The 18,239-nt window shown below is 37.0% G+C and overlaps 2 protein-coding genes across 6 annotated transcripts in view; one reads left to right on the top strand and one right to left on the bottom strand.

Annotated features, from left to right (window-relative positions):
* Positions 1 to 3,669: 3,669 nt before the first annotated feature.
* LOC129263810 (U5 small nuclear ribonucleoprotein TSSC4-like) lies at positions 3,670 to 15,204 on the bottom strand. 5 transcript variants are annotated; one of them, XM_064100917.1, is made up of 2 exons: positions 15,068 to 15,204; positions 3,670 to 7,447 (listed from the first exon to the last, which is right to left on the bottom strand). In XM_064100917.1, the coding sequence occupies exon 2, from the start codon at positions 7,414 to 7,416 to the stop codon at positions 6,457 to 6,459; it is 960 nt and encodes a 319-aa protein (XP_063956987.1). In that variant the 5' UTR covers positions 7,417 to 7,447; positions 15,068 to 15,204; the 3' UTR covers positions 3,670 to 6,456. The 5 variants fall into 5 exon arrangements, with proteins under 5 accessions (XP_063956987.1, XP_054757696.2, XP_063956985.1 ...); XM_054901721.2 differs by lacking the exon at positions 15,068 to 15,204 and adding an exon at positions 10,267 to 10,362; XM_064100915.1 differs by lacking the exon at positions 15,068 to 15,204 and adding an exon at positions 10,275 to 10,362.
* The window catches only part of LOC129263351 (cartilage-associated protein-like), a 25,088-nt gene continuing 20,621 nt past the window's right edge, over positions 13,773 to 18,239 (top strand). The window contains exon 1 of the mRNA XM_064100913.1: positions 13,773 to 14,580. Within this exon, the coding sequence (XP_063956983.1) occupies positions 14,098 to 14,580 (483 nt within the window). The 5' untranslated portion in view covers positions 13,773 to 14,097. The remainder of the gene's footprint in view (positions 14,581 to 18,239) is intronic.

Genomic DNA, 18,239 nt, shown 5'->3' with positions numbered 1-18,239 from the left:
ACACTGGTGGCTTGGTGTGGTGCTCTTGTAACATTGATTGTATTATTTTAAAACCATTGTTTTTTTATGCTGCATCTCAAGTTAATTTTATGTTTTTAAACCAAATATTATGTTCTGAAATTGTAGGACTGTTTTGATAGTGCTATCCATGTCCTGAAGAGTAGTACTGAAACGTCCTGCTTTTTATATTTTTCAGCTTTGCTATAAAATCCTTCTTTGCATCGATACATGTATATCAACAGCCGTCTTAACCATTCTGAATTTTTAGTAAGAATATGAATGTTGTTTCGACATCTTTGTTTCAAAATATATATATTTCCTATGTTTCTTGATAAATTCTCTGCAATTCTATTGAAAATGCTGCTTTTCCTATTTTTGAACAAAATCATCTAAATTTTCCAGATATAAATTGGGAATTATGTATCTATAAAAGGAGTTTATGTATAATAGGAAAATGTGTTGGTGTACATGTATGCCCATAGGTGTATATATGTGGTTATGAGTTCGAAAATCACCATTCATTTGTTGTTACCATAGCAACAGTGGTCCTTGGCCAGCCAATCATGAAAAGAAGTCCTGAGGAGGCCCGTTGCAAAAAATAGTTGTATTTTTAAGTGCAATTAAAAAAAAATGAAGGGCAAATACTGATTGATGTAGGAATGGTATACTCAAGTAAAAAATTATAGGACTGTTGCCTATATTTACTGAGGCGTAGGCTTAATTATAAAGCTAAGATTAGCCTTAAAAATTATGTTTTATCAAGTTTGAGGAGGGGATGTATAATGTAATGATTCAGTGATATCTGAACTGCAGTCAGTGATCATACTTTTGTCATTTTTGCAATTTTTTAATTTTATTATAGATGTTCATAAATTTGAGAATCGTGCCATAGAAACAATGCATTAGTATTTTGTATAAGAAATGTCAACTTTAGTCAATTCTTCAATTATTACAAATTTTGTCAATTGGTATGCTGCTGTAATGATAGAAATTAGATTTTTCAAGTAAATTCTTCAATTGTTAACAATTATGTAAATCAGTTTGAAATAATACTTCATAGTTGATTTGTACAGGCCTGCTATAATGATAGATTTAGATTTTAACAATTTTTTTCAATTATCAAACATTACATAGAGTAGTTTGAAATAATGATTTCTAGCTAATTAAGTTGTATCTGCTGATTAATCTACGATAAAAATTCAAGTACATCCTTAAACTATCAAAATCATGTAATCTAGCTTAAAATAGCCATTTCTCGTCAAGTATTGGCTTATATAAGGGAAGTTTGCAATTGTCCTGTATTCTGTATGTCTGTAAAGAATTTTCAAATTGGCAATAATAATGCACATACATGTATGTGGATATTGTAAAAGAAAAATGTAAGCCCTTTTGAGTTTGTGTGTGGAATTATCTACCTTGTAGTTAAAAGGAGTACTCCATGGTGAAAATATATGATTTGAACAGATTTAATGAAAAATCGGACGACCAAAACACTGAAAATTTCCTCAAAATCGGACATTGAATAATGAAGTTTTGCATTATTTCAGAGAAACAGTTTATTGCATGTCTACATGAATATTGAATGAGCAAACTGATGTCATATTCCCACCCGTTTTGTATTTTATTATATGAATTTGTGTTTATTCAAATTTTATCATCCAAGAAAAAAAAGAAATGTTTGACAACTGTAGTAGATATTCAATACTGCAACCTTATTTTATGAGGGAGACATACATGTACCATACCATGGTTTGAAAATATGAAATAATGATTATTTCATGTAATAACTTAAGATAAAGTTGGGATGTGACATCATCAGCCCACATAATGAATATTCATGATGTGCATAACTGTTTTCACAAAATATTGCTAAACTTTGAAATTCAATAACGTTGTTATCAGAACTTTTCTCAGTGAATTTTACTCTTTTTTAATTTGATATAATCATATTAAGCCTAGAGTACAACGTAATGTACATTCAGAACCATGAAACACAAAACCAATGAAAAGTCTACTATTTATATTGAGATTGAAAAAAAGTACAAGTGAGAGAGAGAAAGAAAATTAAAGAACTTGTGGGACAGAGAAAATAAAAGAGTGGCAAACTGAAGAGAGATAGGGGAATAAAAGGATAGAGAGATGAAAGATAAGGCGATTGAGATTGAAAAAGGGGGGAAGTGAGAGAGATAATGAAAGAATTTGTAGAGAAAAGAAGAGAGGGGCAAACTAAAGAGAGAGAGGGGGAATAGGAGAATGAAGATACGAAACATAGGAAGATAGAGGTTGGAAAAGGGAGAAATGAAAGAGAATGAAAGAATGTGTGGGACAGAGAAGACTAGAGGGGAAAACTGAAGAGAGGGGAATAGAAAAGGGATGAAAGATAAGGAGATAGAAATTGAAAAAAAGTGAGAAGTGTGAGAGAGAGAAACATGAATTGAGAGATAAAGGGAGGAAAGAAATGAAGACAACAGATTTTTATTTTGAAAATAGAAGAGGGAGCAAGCTGAGAGGCATAAAGAAAGAATAGAGAGATAAAGGGATGAAAGTAAGAGAGAGAGAAGAGTGGATAATTAGAGAACTTAAGAGGAAAATTGCTTCAGCAAATTAAGCCCCCCCCCCCACACTTTTTTGTAAAAAAAAAATCAGGAAATGTACCATCTAATTGTTATCTATGCATGTTCCCCCCTCCCCTCAACAAAAAATAATAATAATAAATATATAAATAAATAATAATAATGAAAAATATATACATAAATAATAATAATGAAAAATAAATAAACAAAAACTTGAAAGTATTCCACAGCCCATGCAGTTATGGCTGGTATGCTAAAAGACACATCCATGGACATCATAACACTAGTAAATTTATATTTTAGAGTTCTGATAAAAAGGGTCAAATTAACACATTTTTATAATAAATAACGTAAAAATACAAGGCATTATTTTATACATACTTCACAGAAGCTTTTATTTAGCACATCAACCTGATAATTCTTCCATTAAAATAGACATGTAATGACCATCAATTTCCTGTGATATGTACAAATATATCAAAGCCCGTAGCCTTTAATGTTTGGTGTATCCCAAATTTTTTCTAGCACTATTTGAATTCATTATGCTTTTGAAATGATTGTAAAGCTTGCCCCATCATTGGGTTTAGTACGGCCCCACCCACAACTCGCGCAAATCGGACTCTAAAATGTAGTGTTGACTATTGGGGCAGAAAGTACATTCTTAATAAAACATTTTAGTCTTTTCTAATACCCTCGCAAATTTGACCCTAAACATGTAGCTTTCCTAGCGAAATACAGACATGTACCCTTTTTTCATTATTTTAGTGTTTTTGACACCCTAAAATTTTACATTACATACGTAACATGCCCTATCTTAAAAAAGACATCCTTTTACGTGTTTTTTTGGTCGCGCATGGTATCTACTCGTCAATGTAAGTGCCCCCCCCCCCCATGAATCTATGATCTTATCTTGATCTCATTTATTCATCAGAGGGAATGAATGAATAGATCATCCCCAAGTCCTGAACAAATTAAAGAAAATCCTTACAGATTAACGCCAATGTCTGAACAAGAATACATATAATTTTCACCACTTGGATGGATAACAAATCTTGTTTAATAGCTGATGATGATCCTGACTACACATATTACTTAATACAAAACTTGGATGGAGGGGTTTCCTACTGTGCAATGAACAAATTGTCGTATTTTTGTGATATTAAAGCGGATTATATCACATAAAATAAATCCAGATGTAGAAAATGAAATTTATATTATGGGTGTAAAAATATAAACAATACAATGTAGTAATTTTAATATTATACCCATCTAGTCCCACTAATATTTTTTGTGGGACACACTGTATATACCCTACAACAGTTACAAGGTGGGGGATACATGTATGTACTAGCATGGAATTTGTTTAAAAGTATAAATGTTGCAGTTTTATATAAGATTGCATTTGATCAGGTTTGCGATCTAAATAAAATATCTGAATGTTCTATCTTATTGTACAAATCCTATTCCAAAGCATGGAAAGGGCTAACTAACAAGTGGAATGCCTCTGGTGGTCTCACCTGCATCACGCGATTCAATATACATAGCAGTAGTGCTGACTTTGAAAACTACATGTACTATAAAATAATTATTCACAAAAAACACTATTCATATAATGATACAATACTACGTTCATTGATATTTGACCTTGATCATGTGACCTTAAACTTGTCAGTGATACTTGATTACCCCTATATCCACATTTTATACACTATATCTATAGACTTTGAAAGTTATAACAGCAATCTAATAATTACCTCTAAAATTGCCAAAGTTTAATGACCTTAAATGGCCTTTGACTTTCGTCATGTGACCTGAAACTCGCATGAGATGTTCAGTGATACTTGATGACTCTTTTGTCCAAGTTTAATGAATCAGATCCATAAGCTTTCGAAGTTATGATGGTAATTCAACAGATACCCACATTATGGCCAAAGTTCATTGACCTTTGATGTTGGTCATGTGACCTGAAATTTCGCACAGGATGTTCAGTGATACTTGATTACTCTTTCGTCCAAGTTTCATGAACTAGGTTCATATATTTTCTAAGTTATGATGACATTTAAAAAACTTAACCTTAGGTTAATATTTTGATGTTGATTCCCCCAACATGGTCTAAGTTCAAAGACCCTAAATGACCTTTGACCTTGGTCATGTGACCTGAAACTAAGGCAGGATGTTCAGTAATACTTGATTAACCTTATGGCCAAGTTTCATGAACCAGGTCCATATACTTTCTAAGTTATGCTGTCATTAAAAAAACGTAACCTATGGTTAAGATTTGGTGTTGACGCTGCTGCCGTCGCCGCCGCCGTCGGAAAAACGGCGCCTATAGTCTCACTCTGCTTCGCAGGTGAGACAAAAATCAAGGAATAATCTTTGTCTATAGATTTCTGATATTCAGTAACTTTTTTTTGCTCAAGGGGCCTTTTTTTGTTTTTAGAGGAAAGAGATAAAAAAATCAGACAAGTTAATAGGGGAAAGTTTGAATAATATCAGACAAACAATAAGAAATTTACACGTATGTATTTTTAAAATTTGTAAAAATTGGTAATCAATATCCCAATGGAGACTTAAAATTGGCCGGCCTCATTTGTGATATCATAGTGATGTAAGGTATTAAGGACTACTCTTCCATGTACTCCAATACAAATACATGTAATGGCTAAAACTTCATTTTTTGAACAATTTTACTTCCAATTATATTTTAATTTCAAGAGGACATAAAATATGCAACCTGGGATATAATTAGATTACTGCCCCAGGGGAATGGGAACTTGGGAGACAACCACAAATCCCTGAGAATAAAGTAAATGGCCTATGGGAAAGTTGTCCTTACCCCTGCATAATTCATTTACCCAGTCGCAAATTGGAAAATTGCAGTCTTAGGGATCTCAATTTTTAAGTATGGTAGCCATAAGTTTCCTATTGCTTGTCTGATTTCTTTCAAACTCTCACCATTCTGTTTTATTTATTGTTCTCCTTCCCACACAACATTAATGACCAAGGATGAATCCCAGTTTAAAGAATTTACATACATGTATCAGAGGGAGGATGCTAGATATCTAAATGAATACTTTCATTCTCACAGAGAATCGGTACTTAAAAACAGAATCAATGGCTACTACACTTCTATAATCAAACCTTGGGGTAATCCTACATGGAGTTGAAAATAATGATCGAAATGTTCTACAAGACAACATCCAAGGTACTATCAGTCTAAAGCCTAATAATCCACTTCCCTTTCTTTGTCAAACAAAATTTAAATAAGCTTCTCATTTAAATACAATTTTAAAAGATAAATTGGTGTCAAAAGTGGGTATAGCCTCATTGGAAATTAGTCAAAATGGTAAATGTGATATATATGACAATTCGGTGGAATCACAATACGGTGCGCCATCTATCGGTTGCAGCGGACAGACCGTAATTCGCCATGCCTCATGGGAAAAAAATTGAAATCTGTTGCGTGTGCTAATACTAAAGTGCATTCATGCCTGTGATTATTCAGAGCTGGCCAACTCCACTCGACCGAATATGCTGTTTACTAAGGTCCAGTAGGAGGGAGAGAAATTTGCCCACATATTTCTTTGAGAAATTTAGACGTTTTTCGCCAATTCTTGCCATATGGTCTTCATTTTTGAAGCATCACAGTCACATTGTACACTGGCACTGTGCGCTGCCTGTGGGCATCGATGTCGACCCCGAAGTTAGAAATTTGGCCCGTTCACTGCAACCGAATGATGGCGCACCGTATTGTGAAATTAAATGGTCAGCAGGCAAACTGACTGTAAAATAAGTAGGATCAAAATATGAAGGATGAGATACCGGTACATGTAAAATGGCTCTCTACATAACTAATTCCCTTGAAATCTATGAACATTCTTATCTAGTCATCATTTTCATCTGTGGTTTTTCTCCCTCGAATGTGCCTCTTTCCTTTCCCCGTTTTTCTCTGGAAAACGGGCTTTTCGGTTTTACCTCTTCCATCGCCCGTGGCTTCTTTCAACTCATCTCCATCTTCAGCATCATTCCCTACAGTCTTAGAAGAATCTGATTGGATAATCTTAATGCTGCTATCGCATGATTGGTCAGTTTCTTTGATGGAGCCTTCTGACTGGCTACCATCTTCCTCTTCACCCAAATGCCCCAAGCTTATTGAGTCCGATATCGATGAGCCACTGCCCTGGCTACTTGATGCCCGTTCAGATGGCAGCTTCCTCACCTTTGGTTTAGACTGTCCAAACTGAAATTCGGCCATCTTATGAACATCGCCATAGCTTTGTTTTTTATCTGTTTGATCGGACTGTTCAGTATTAGACTTCAAGACAGGCTTTTTGTACTCTAATTTCCCTGTATAAAGGTCGGCATCCCATGCCTGTTCCCTCTGCTCTTCTGCTTTTCTCTTCCTTAGATCCCTGAAAAAGTCTACAGCTGCTCTCTTGTTTGCAGACTCTCCCGATACGTCGGTGTCCTCGAGGCTGTATTCGGTCCATCGTTCGGGGTGCATCTTGTAATCCGGCGTCTTTTGTTGCCTCCTCTGCCCCTCACGATATGACGACCTGCCACCCCTCCCCCTCGAGTGTGGACGATCCCAACCCCGTCTGCCTCCATCATGTCCATGCTCTCTCTGGCCTCTACCACTATCGTGGCGGGGAGGGGCAGGTTTCTTGAATTCCCTCTCTGGGCTTTCTCTGTCTTCGTCCAAGAATTCATCGGGTCCCCTCTCCTTCACGGCTTCGTCGTAGTTCTTTTCGAGTCCGCCGAGGGAGCCGAAGACGTCGCTAGTTCTGTTCGTAAACCCGCTGAGAGATTGGCCATGGCCCGTGTTGAGCGTGAAAGAAGACATCTAGCTCTGATTCCATCCAGTCATATGATATCTGCTTAACAGCAAGAGAGAGAGGGGGAGAGAGAAAGTGAGAGGGGGGGAGGTGAAGAGTGAGAGGGGGGGAGGTGAAGAGAGAGGGGGAAGGTGAAGAGAGAGGGGGAAGAGAGAGAGGGTGAGATAGAGATGGGTGGGGAAAAAGTGACAATGAGAAAGAAAATAAAATAAATGAGGGATTACAATTGGTTTCCAATACCATATCTTAAGGGGTGTAACCGTAAGTTTGTGAGGGACAAAAATATTTTTAGTGCATAAAGCATCTTATTAATTTTTGGAATAAATCCTCAATGTAGGGTGGTTTCATAAAAATGTTTGTAAAGTGCATACAACTTTAAAAGTTGTGACACAATACTCATAAAAAATCATGTGCAAGACTCAATTTGCTGTCAAGTGCTTAAGTGTAAGGTCAAAGCAATACGCTGCACTGTGGTCATGGGTTTGAATTCTGATTTCGTTTGCCAAATAAATTTTTTTCCAATCATAATATTAATATTGGGGGCACTAACACACAACTGCGCTTATTCCAGTGAAATCATCGACAATAATAAAATAAAAATATGACAGAAGTGTAGGACCAAATTTTCATGAATAAAAAACATGAAACTTTATCAAATATTCACTTTTGGCCTAGTCATGTAGGAATTTTTTGTTCCAAATTCGCCTGTGTTGCAGCGGTCAGAATCCAGTATCCCGATAAATGAATTTGCGAAATGGGAAGTACAAAGAAGTCACAGATTATACAATATTATTTCATTTTTAAATAAACATTCATTTAAAAAACAAGAAAAATATGAGAAAACAGGAAAAAAATTGTTGATGTTTTCATGGCCATCTTGTTCTCTTAAGCTACGAGACGCATACACTGTCTGCCGCCCTCTATATGCGTTTCGAAGCTTAGCTACTAACAAAGAGAACAAGATGGCCATGTAAACATTGGCAAGTTTTTCCCTATCTTCTCATCATATTTTTCTAGGTGGTCACCTGAAATGTAACAAAGAAACCTGGGTTATGATTGGTAAGACTGAATAAAAGTTAATCATGTAAAGAATATTCATCAGTTATCACAATTTGACTGATACATGTAGATGGACAAGAAGAAGTTATATGTGTAGGTAGGTTGTGACAGTCCTCTTGAGTGAACACAGACTCGAACTGGCAGTTGAGGACATTTGCCCTGTCCTGCGGAGTTACGGCAATACTTCTTGAAGTGTTCAGAGAGGCTACTCCTGTAGAACACTGTCTTAAGCTCTTTATGAATTTCCAGAAGGACTTCTTGTTTTCTGTAGTTAAATTTTTCCCCATATCATGTAGATACACACTGCGTGCTTTCCTTAGACTTCTATCCAGGTTTCGGCGTAGGTGTCGGAAAATAGTCCAGTCGTCTGCAGATTTCGTGCATTTAGCTTTATCATATGCTTTCCTCTTTAAATTAATGAGTTTTTTGTGAGCATGTTTGAGCCAAGGCAAGTCGTTGTTTAACGAAATCAACTTTGTTGGTATGTGCCGTTTCATTGAAGAAGATAAGGAGTTCTTAAAACCTATCCACAAATCATTAACACTCGAACTTCTTATTACCTCATCAGTAAGTGAATTTGCGTACTCATCCAGATCATCACTTATTTTAGCAAAGTTTCCCCTTTTCAACAAATAAATTTCTCTACGTTTGCTTTTAATCTTCTTGTGAGGCCATTCTATCAGAACAGAAACGACATCATGGTCTGAAATGCCTGGGAGAACCTCTATCTTTTGTAGTAAAGATGGAACATTCGTGAATACCAAGTCTAAAATGTTTTTGTTTCTTGTCGGTTTATCCACAATTTGATGTAAATTTTGTTCTTCCGCTATGCTTATCATCTGCTTACTAGTAGCAGGATATCTTCCACCGCTTATAAAACAATTTCTTGACCAATCGACATCAGGAAGGTTAAAGTCGCCAGCTAGGAAAATTTGGCTGTTTGGAGGAAGTTTAGTAATTGCTGTCTCAAGTTCCTTAAGCTGGTCCTGGTCTAAGGCCGATGAACCAAAGTGTTTTCTATAAAAAGCGCCTATAAATAGAGTAGGGCGGCCTTTAATGTGAATACTAGCCCATAACATTTCACAGGAGGCATGTGAAAAAGTGTGCTCCTCCTTTGCAATTAAGTCTGAACGCACTGCTATTAAGATTCCTCCTCCATTAGTGTCAGAGTTTCGATCACGGCGATATACTTGATATGATGATGGTAATAAAAGTTCACATGAGAATATTGACCCCTGAAGCCATGTTTCAGTTCCAACAACCACATCCGGTTTCTCAGTTTCTAGTAATGCTTGGAATTGCGCAATCTTGTAAATATTACCCATTTTACTACAGACGTTTCTTTGACTTGACTTTTGTCTTTGACTCACTCAAACTAAGTCAAAGTTCGACTTCGAGTTACATGGTCTTGAATTTGACTTCTGATTAACGATAATTATGAATTATCTCATATAGTCTTTAATCTACAGCCATGAAGTGTGACCGAGGTCATAGGTGACAAAATCTTGACCTCTTAGTTAGTGATCATTATTTTCTCTCTCTCTCTCTCTCTTCACTTACGCCTTCAGTTCAGAACATATTCACACACATTGCATGCAGTGATGCACAGCAGCTAAGTAATATGGCGCAACTTACAAAAATGCACATTCATGGGACTACACAAAGGATCATACGACATTTTTTACTCTACCGAATCCGAAAATACTGTGACTTTACACACGCACTTATCACAAATTGGCCTCCTCCTCCAATAGAGTCGGACTAACGATGATAACTTATTCAAAGATTTTATTACTCACGCCGTCACGTGTAATATTTACTTCACAGGTTCCTGTCTAAAGTTAACGTCAATTTAGCGATTACGCAATATCTTGACGCGTGCCTCGAAATAATTTGCATAACTGATTGACTAAAAGTGAGTAGACTTCTTGCCCAGTCAACGCGTAAAATAATTATGCATGGCCCTCGGAAGCGGCAGGGCGCTGGGGTGGGGGGGGGGGGGGCTGGATGTGACCATGTATAGCCTAGGCAGCACCCCGGAGGGAGGGGCAGTCAAATGTATTGCTGTACACACGCGTGCCCAAATAATTTCCAATTAACACCCCTAAACGAGTTTTTCTCTGTGTGCAAAATAACCCCCTAAAGCAGTTTAGGGGCAGCACCCCCTGGAAGTGTGATGCGAAGCAAATGAAAATGTAACCAAAGTCACCTTTACTATTGGAGTGAAATCGTTTTTTCTTTCGTTATTCTTTTTAAAAAAGTTCCCGACCAAAATGCCATTCATTTCGGAAAAAATTTCCTTTTTATTTTGCTTATTGTAATTTTTTCCCCAAAAAACCAGTAACCCCTAAAAAAACGTTCCAAGTGTATGCGCTAGGCCTACATGTATCTTTTAGCCTATCCCGAAATAAAACAAAAAGAAATCAAAGCAGCGTACATTATCAAACAGGTCGCCCCCCCCCCCCCAAAAAAAAAAAAAAAAAAAAAAAACCAGGCAAAACAAATGAAATAAAACCAAACCGAACAAAACCCATGCAAGAAAACAATTAAAAAAAATCAATCAATCAAAACAAACAAAAACACCTGCACTCAAAAGTTGCATGCGCTATTTTGCATGTCACTCCTTATATACCTACTTAAGTTTCTAGAATATATATTTTCTACTTCGTGACATCATTTCATTAAAATATGTAGGCCTATATTGTTTCAAGCGGTTTCCTGCTTATTATAGCTGGCCCTTGCATTTTATCCGACTTCTATTTTACACGATCTCAGTCTACAGAAAGAAAAAAAAATCACGACCAAGAAAAACAGAGAAGTGGAAAGACAGAAAGTTGAAATGTCATATTATTTGTTGAACAATGTGCAAAAATCTGACAATATTGGATTTTTGTATTTAAAAAAGGTAGATTTTTTTGCTCGCTTGCTTCGCTCCCTCGCATAAACAAAAAAGGTTACCCGATATGCCATATTGCAACCCCCTCCAAATTACTCAGTCTACAGATTTGGGTAGGGCTTGGAGGCGCTTCTCCCCCCCCCCCCCCCCAATTTTTTCACGACCAAGAAAAAAAACTTTAAAAAAAAAATTATCGATGTTTTTTTACCTGATTGCTACGAAAGAACAAATGCCTGTGAGCAAGCAACCATGGGACCAACGGCTTAAGGTCCTCTCCGAGGGAACTGGTAATGAGGATAAATGCCTTATACCAAAGGGCACTTAGCGTACCTGCCACTTGGGAATCGAACTCGGGTCACCGGAATCCGAAACCCCCGCTTTACCGACTGAGCTATCGCGCCTTTTGACAAAAAGCTCCAAGCGAGTGATAAAAAATGTATATTTTTCGACATAAAGATTTTTATTTTCTTAGTATAGATTTTGATTCCTGTATAGAATATACATCTTTTCCTTCAATATACACATTTTCCGTTCTCCCTTGTTTCTTAGTCGGGGATTTATATATATATTTTTTTTTTCAAGTTTCTGCATGCATGTATCAATAATAAATTAATTACTTAATCCAACAAAAATAAATGAAATATGTGTGTTAAAGGACAAGTCCACCCCCCAAAAAGGTTGATTTGAATAAATAGAGAAAAATCCAACAAGCATAACACTGAAAATTTCATCAAAATCGGGTGTAAAATAAGAAAGTTATGACATTCTAAAGTTTCGCTTAATTTCACAAAACAGTTATGTACACATCCTGGCCGGTATGCAAATGAGGAGACTGTGACGTCATCCACTCACTATTTCTTTTGTATTTTATTATATGAAATATGATAATTTTCTCCTCATTGTCAAGTGATACAACGATTAATTCCTCCCTGAACATGTGGAATTAGATTTGTTTAATACTATATGGTTCAGTCAAGTTGGTCCTTATTGTCAAATCTATAAAAAATGAAATATTGTATAATTCAAACAATAAAAAACAAAAGAAATCGTGAGTGATGGACATCATCGACTGACTCACCTAGTTGTGCATATCACTGTTTTGTGAAAAATAAGCGAAACTTTAAAATGTCATAACTTTCTTATTTTACATCCGATTTTGATGAAATTTTCAGCGTTATGTTTGTTGGATTTTTCTCTTTGTATTCAAATAAACTTTTTGTTAGAGTGGACTTGACCTTTAATCGAAAAGATAAATGATAATGTAAAAGACTGACAATTGTATTCGAAATAAAGCATGTAAAATAGAAAGTCAGGTAAAAATCCAAGGGCCATGCTATGCAGTTAACCAGAGGCGAAATGAGCCAACAATTTTGAGGCGGTTCGATGTGGCATATCGCGTAAAATTGATAAAAAGTTGCGAGCGAGCGAATCAAGCAAGCAAAAATTTTGACATTTTGATTACAAAAATTCAAAAATTACAAAAAAAGTTTGTGATAGATTTTGGCATAATATTCGGAAAATAATATATTATAATATATTACAAGTTGCACCCTGAGCGATGGACAGAATACAGCCTCGAGGACACCGACATATCGGGAGAGTCTGCAAACAAGAGAGCAGTATTAACATTTTAGAAACTTGGTGGGGGAGAGATAAGATGAGTAAAGTCATGACTAAAAGAACGGTGCAAAATATGCAAGTGGGTGAGCGCAGGTTCCCATCCATCTGTACTCCATTGATTATTATAATTTCATGATGATGATGTGGTGATGGTGGTGATGATGATAATGATTGCCGATAGTGAATGGTTGTAGTAATTAATGATGATGATGGTGATATGATGATGAATTTGATCGTTGTGAAAATCATGATGATGATGATGGTGGTGGTGATGATGATGCTGATAATGATGTGGTTGGAATCACTGGCGGATTCAGGGGGGGGGGATACATCCGGCCCGTGCCCCCCTTTTGAGAGGCACAATCAAAATTTGTAATATAATTATGCTGTTCCAAGACAAGATTTATAGTGTGCCCCCTTTTAAAAGTGAGGACTTTTAAAACAATTTTTTTTTTGGCTTATAAAATCTACCGTGTACGAAATTACCTTAAATTTTAGGTGAAAACCCTTTTTTATACTTGTCAGATTTCCTCGGGAAGATGTGCCCCCCTTGGAAAATCCTGGAACCGCCCCTGGTTGGAAGCTGTAACAAGGAGGATTGAAAATATAGAGGACTGAATATGCACAAAATCACAATTGGATGGAAGATTTTCACATATTTGTATATGTTTACTGGGGAAAAATGTATTTGTGTTATGCGAGGGCTTCAGCCACTTCAAAGACTGCTGCCCCTTAACCCCCCCCCCTCCGTCGGCGTGCATCATCTTCACCTTCGTCTTTGTAATCCTTAATTTTAAACGAATGACTGGCGCACAAGACTACACCCAACATCTGCTACATGCTACGTCAACAACTTTCACTGCTGCTGATCGGTGATTTCGTGACGAACGGACAAGTCACATCTTCAAGCCAGCGCGCGCCGGAGCGCCGGGGGAAGTAACTCGGACCTTCCCGCTCTCGTTGTCGATTCATTTCGGCACCGTGTCACTTTTGCTGCCGTACTGCTGGAGCCCGCTGTTGCAAGTGCATCATCGCTGCTGGAGGAGAAATGGTTTAACTATTTTGTGGATACTCTCTAATACCTTGCGTCTTGCCATTTTTCTCAAGGAGCCACATGCAACCGGGTTGCATCATGGCACAGATAAGATCAATATCATCATTGTTTGCTTTCATCTTCATAAACTGTCAATTGTGGCGGTCGGTGGATTCTCAGCTCTATGCACATCTCGGGGACTCGTTTCTAGAGCAAGAAGTCACGTATGACGAACTCTACCAAAGCGGTATGCAATCCTACACCAACGAGGACTGGGCCTCAACGATATTCTTTTTCGAGAGGGCTCTCCAGGAATTTGACTATTATCGAGCAAGTTTAACAGAATGTAGATTAAAGTGTCAAAATGTTTCGCATATTACGTCATCGGGCACCGACGCGCTTTCGGAATTAAAAGTTTTTGAAGCAGTTTTTAAAAAGGCGGATTGCACGCGGAGATGCAAGTTGGATAAACTCGGAGGGAGGAGTGATCGGATAGACGATGCGGTGACCGATAAGTTTTTGAGCATGACACCGTATAGCTACCTCCAGTTTGCTTATTATAAAGTGAGTATACCCCCTCTCATCCTCCCAATGATCAATGAAGATGGTGGTTATTATTAGGGATATCAAATTGAAATCCTAGAATTTTTATTTGAACGTCTTCACATTTTTATTTACAATGACATGAAAGAGAAAACAAAATCAAAGCAAACATACCAACTCCCAGTTCCAAAGGTTTCCAAAAAGTGAAGATATTAAGTGTCAAACTATGGCCTTTGTGAGACCAGAAACGGACAGCGATAACCGATTCAGCCCCGTAAGTTCCCCGAAGCTAGTTGTCACGTAAAATGGTCGATGAATAGCTAGTTTCGAACGACCTCCTTGAATTAATATTCAATTTTAAATTTGCCGCTGCAGCCCGGCTCGTAGTCTGTGGTAGCTTGTGCACGAGACGTTATTTACGAAAAATGCATTCTAAAAAGTAAAACTCTCCCCATAAATAGAAATTTACGATTTACTTTAAAAATAAACGATGATTCATATTTCATACCTATAAAATGATGATCATTTGACATATCCGACTTCTAGATCATGTTTTTGGTGGAAGTTATTTCCATCTTTTCTTCTCCGTCAGAACTCCGAACGTAGCCACGGACATGCCACGGCCAGCGCACCCGGTACTGATGCACTGCATATACGGTACTAGACGACCGGCCTTAGCCACAGTCATGACATGCCGTTGCCAATTTTAGGATATTATTTTTAGTAATTATAAATATTTTTTTCCCCCTTTTTTAAACGTAACAGCCATTAAAAATAAATGAATCTAGTTTACTTTTATTTTTTACATAATATTTATAATACTGATTAGCCTCATTATACCTCATTTTTATTTCATCAGCAACATGTTCTGAAACTTGCTTCCAATTCCCACTGTACAATTTTTGTTAGTACTCACCTAGAGCTAGTAAAACTTAAAAACTTGGCACGTGCCGGTAACTTCTTCCAATCCAGGTCCTTGGCCATTGATTAAATGTATTATCACGTCGAAATTTTGAAAAAAAATGAAAAAATGAACTTCTTGAAACGAATCATGCAAATAATTAATGTTATGTATCCTGGAAAATGTACTGATCAAACTAATATAATAAATAGAACTTGTGATGAGTGCTCCTTTTACGGGAAAATTAAAAAAAACTGAACAAATTTGCGCTCTTCTGTCTAAGTTGCGGAGATCCATGATGAGAAATGCCAGACGAGTTGGGTCTTGTTTTCATCGTTAAAGTTTGAAAGTTCATTTATTAATGGGGGTGACTTGAACACATCGGTAAAAGTATCAGTAGAAACAAACATAATTTACCTCTATATCATAAACATTAATTTTACCTCTAAATCATAAACATCCAGAACAATATAGCACTGTATCAAACATATCAATTATTTCAGTTTTATGCTTAGAATACTCTTTTATGTTTGAGTGGAATTTCCCCATTTACAAGTTCAAGTTACTCTGTGCCCTTTGGTTCATGTCATGAAACCCGTTCTTATTTTCATTTCATTCATCAAATCAAATACGATACGGTGCAGTGCAACACGTGCAACAATGCCTGCTGTGGCGTATTGCAAAGATATCAATGTCTTTATGACATTAAAGGCATATTGTTTTGTTTATCATATCAAATGCAGCAGTTTTTGTCTCAACGAAGACATATATTTATTATTTTACTCCAACGAGGAAGCTGCACAGGTGGAGTGGTGGAGCTGGTGCAAGTTTATAACAGAGGATACGCCAAGATTTGCATACCTCTAGGTAACTATTTACACCCCCCCCCCCCCCAAAAAAAAAAAAAATAGAAAATAAAATAAAAAAAATGAGTCAAGCAGAGTAAAAGCAACAGTGGAAAATCTTTGATAAAGGCAAGTAGAAAAAGTAATAAAAACAGGTCTAAACAAATAACAATTATATCTATTTTTTTTTAGAGCTAAATTATAAAAATAACTTTTTAGTTTAAATAACAGTTTCATTGTATTATCAGCAATTTAATCCCAGATATTCCCCCCCCCCCCTATCTCTCTCACGCTCTCTCATCCTCTCTGAATTTTATTTCTTCAAATAGAATGTTGAAGCCCATCGATCAAGCTTTGAATTTCTGCGTCAATCAGGGGAATTCCCTGGGTCTCTTGACAGGCTTGGGGTCGAACATGTGCCATTTGATCTCTCGCATGCGGTCTTTCCATTCAAGTTGTGGAAAATTCCATTCATAAATAATTTAGACTAATATCCAGTCTTTTATTTTTTTTCATTCGATTGATTTTCCTCACTTTACATGGCAGCGACTGTATTTCTCTTAATATTTTCAAAAAAAGGACTGTTTTTTAGACTAGACGTAAAAGTCAAGCGTCGCGCCACGCTACCGATCATCAATATTCATGAGGAATCGTAACCACGTGATCGAAAAGATCGTCGGAAACGTGAATATTCAACAGCACTGGATGACGTCATTTTTAGTTTTTTGCTTGGGAATCCAAAACCCTGATAGGTATTGGCATGAAACCAACAGGAATAACACTAGAATACGATTTTCTAACGACCATATAATGTGCAGCTCAAAAAATGCACGGGATCATATTTTTTTTTAGTTTTTTCATCATTATTTCTGGATTGAGGGGGCGGGGCCTATGTACTTTTGACGTCAGAATCTCTATCAAAAGTTCTTTCGCTGAAGTTAGCCCACATTTTTCATAGACTTACCAGTTGCCAATCCCAAGCAATTTAATGATCAAAATGTGGAAAAACACGGTCACTTCCGCATTGGTCTCGCCGTGCGTTTAGAGAGAAAACTCGGGAGGAATTGGGTACAAAATCCACTGAAATCTTCGGCATCGGCCAGTTTTTAGATAACGAACGATAATAGTAGGGACAAGTATAGTATTTGTGAGTATGAGTGTTGTTTTTATCTTGAAGATGTTAAGATTTATATTTTTAAAAGATTTTTTATTGTATTTATCGTGTTTTCATTTTGCATCAACATTGGCAAAGATACTTTGACATTGGGACCATTTGCGAGCTGCGGCTTCCTCGCAGGCAGTGTCGCGGGTTCCAGGATGCTCGTTGTCCTCCCTATTATTATGCTAGGTTTGTGGTGATAATGATGGTGGTGATGAGATGATGATGGTGATCAGGTGATGCTGGTTGTGATGATGATGATGGTGATGATGATGGTGATGGTGATGATGGCGATGATGATGAGATGATGGTGATGCTGGTTGTGATGATGATGATGATGGTGATGATGGTGGTGGTGCTGGTGCATGGTGATGATGCCCGGTGATGATGGTGATGATGATGATGGTGATGATGATGGTGATGATGGTGTTGATGATGGTGGTGATGGAAGTGTCAGATGATGGTGATGGTGATGATAACGATGATGAGATGATGGTGATGCTGGTTGTGATGATGGTGATGATGATGGTGGTGATGATGGTGGTGGTGGTGATGGTGATGATGACGATGATGCTGATGATGGTGATGATGATGATGATGATGGTGATGGTGATGATGATGATGGTGATGATGGTGTTGATGATGATGATGATGGTGGTGTCAGATGATGGTGATGATGATGGTGATGATGATGACAGTGATGATGGTGGTGGTGGTGATGATGGTGATGGTAATGATGATGGTGATAATGGTGGTGATGATGATGGTGCTGGTG

This window comes from Lytechinus pictus, chromosome 6 (genome assembly GCF_037042905.1).
Source record: "Lytechinus pictus isolate F3 Inbred chromosome 6, Lp3.0, whole genome shotgun sequence".
Taxonomy (NCBI): Eukaryota; Metazoa; Echinodermata; class Echinoidea; order Temnopleuroida; family Toxopneustidae; genus Lytechinus; species Lytechinus pictus.
The sequence above is the reverse complement of the archived record's forward strand: the minus strand, read 5'-3'. Positions and strand labels throughout refer to the sequence as shown.

Coding starts and splice junctions, on each gene's coding strand:
- LOC129263810 (XM_064100917.1), bottom strand. CDS start 7,416: ATGTCTTCTTTCACGCTCAACACGGGCCATGGCCAATCTCTCAGCGGG.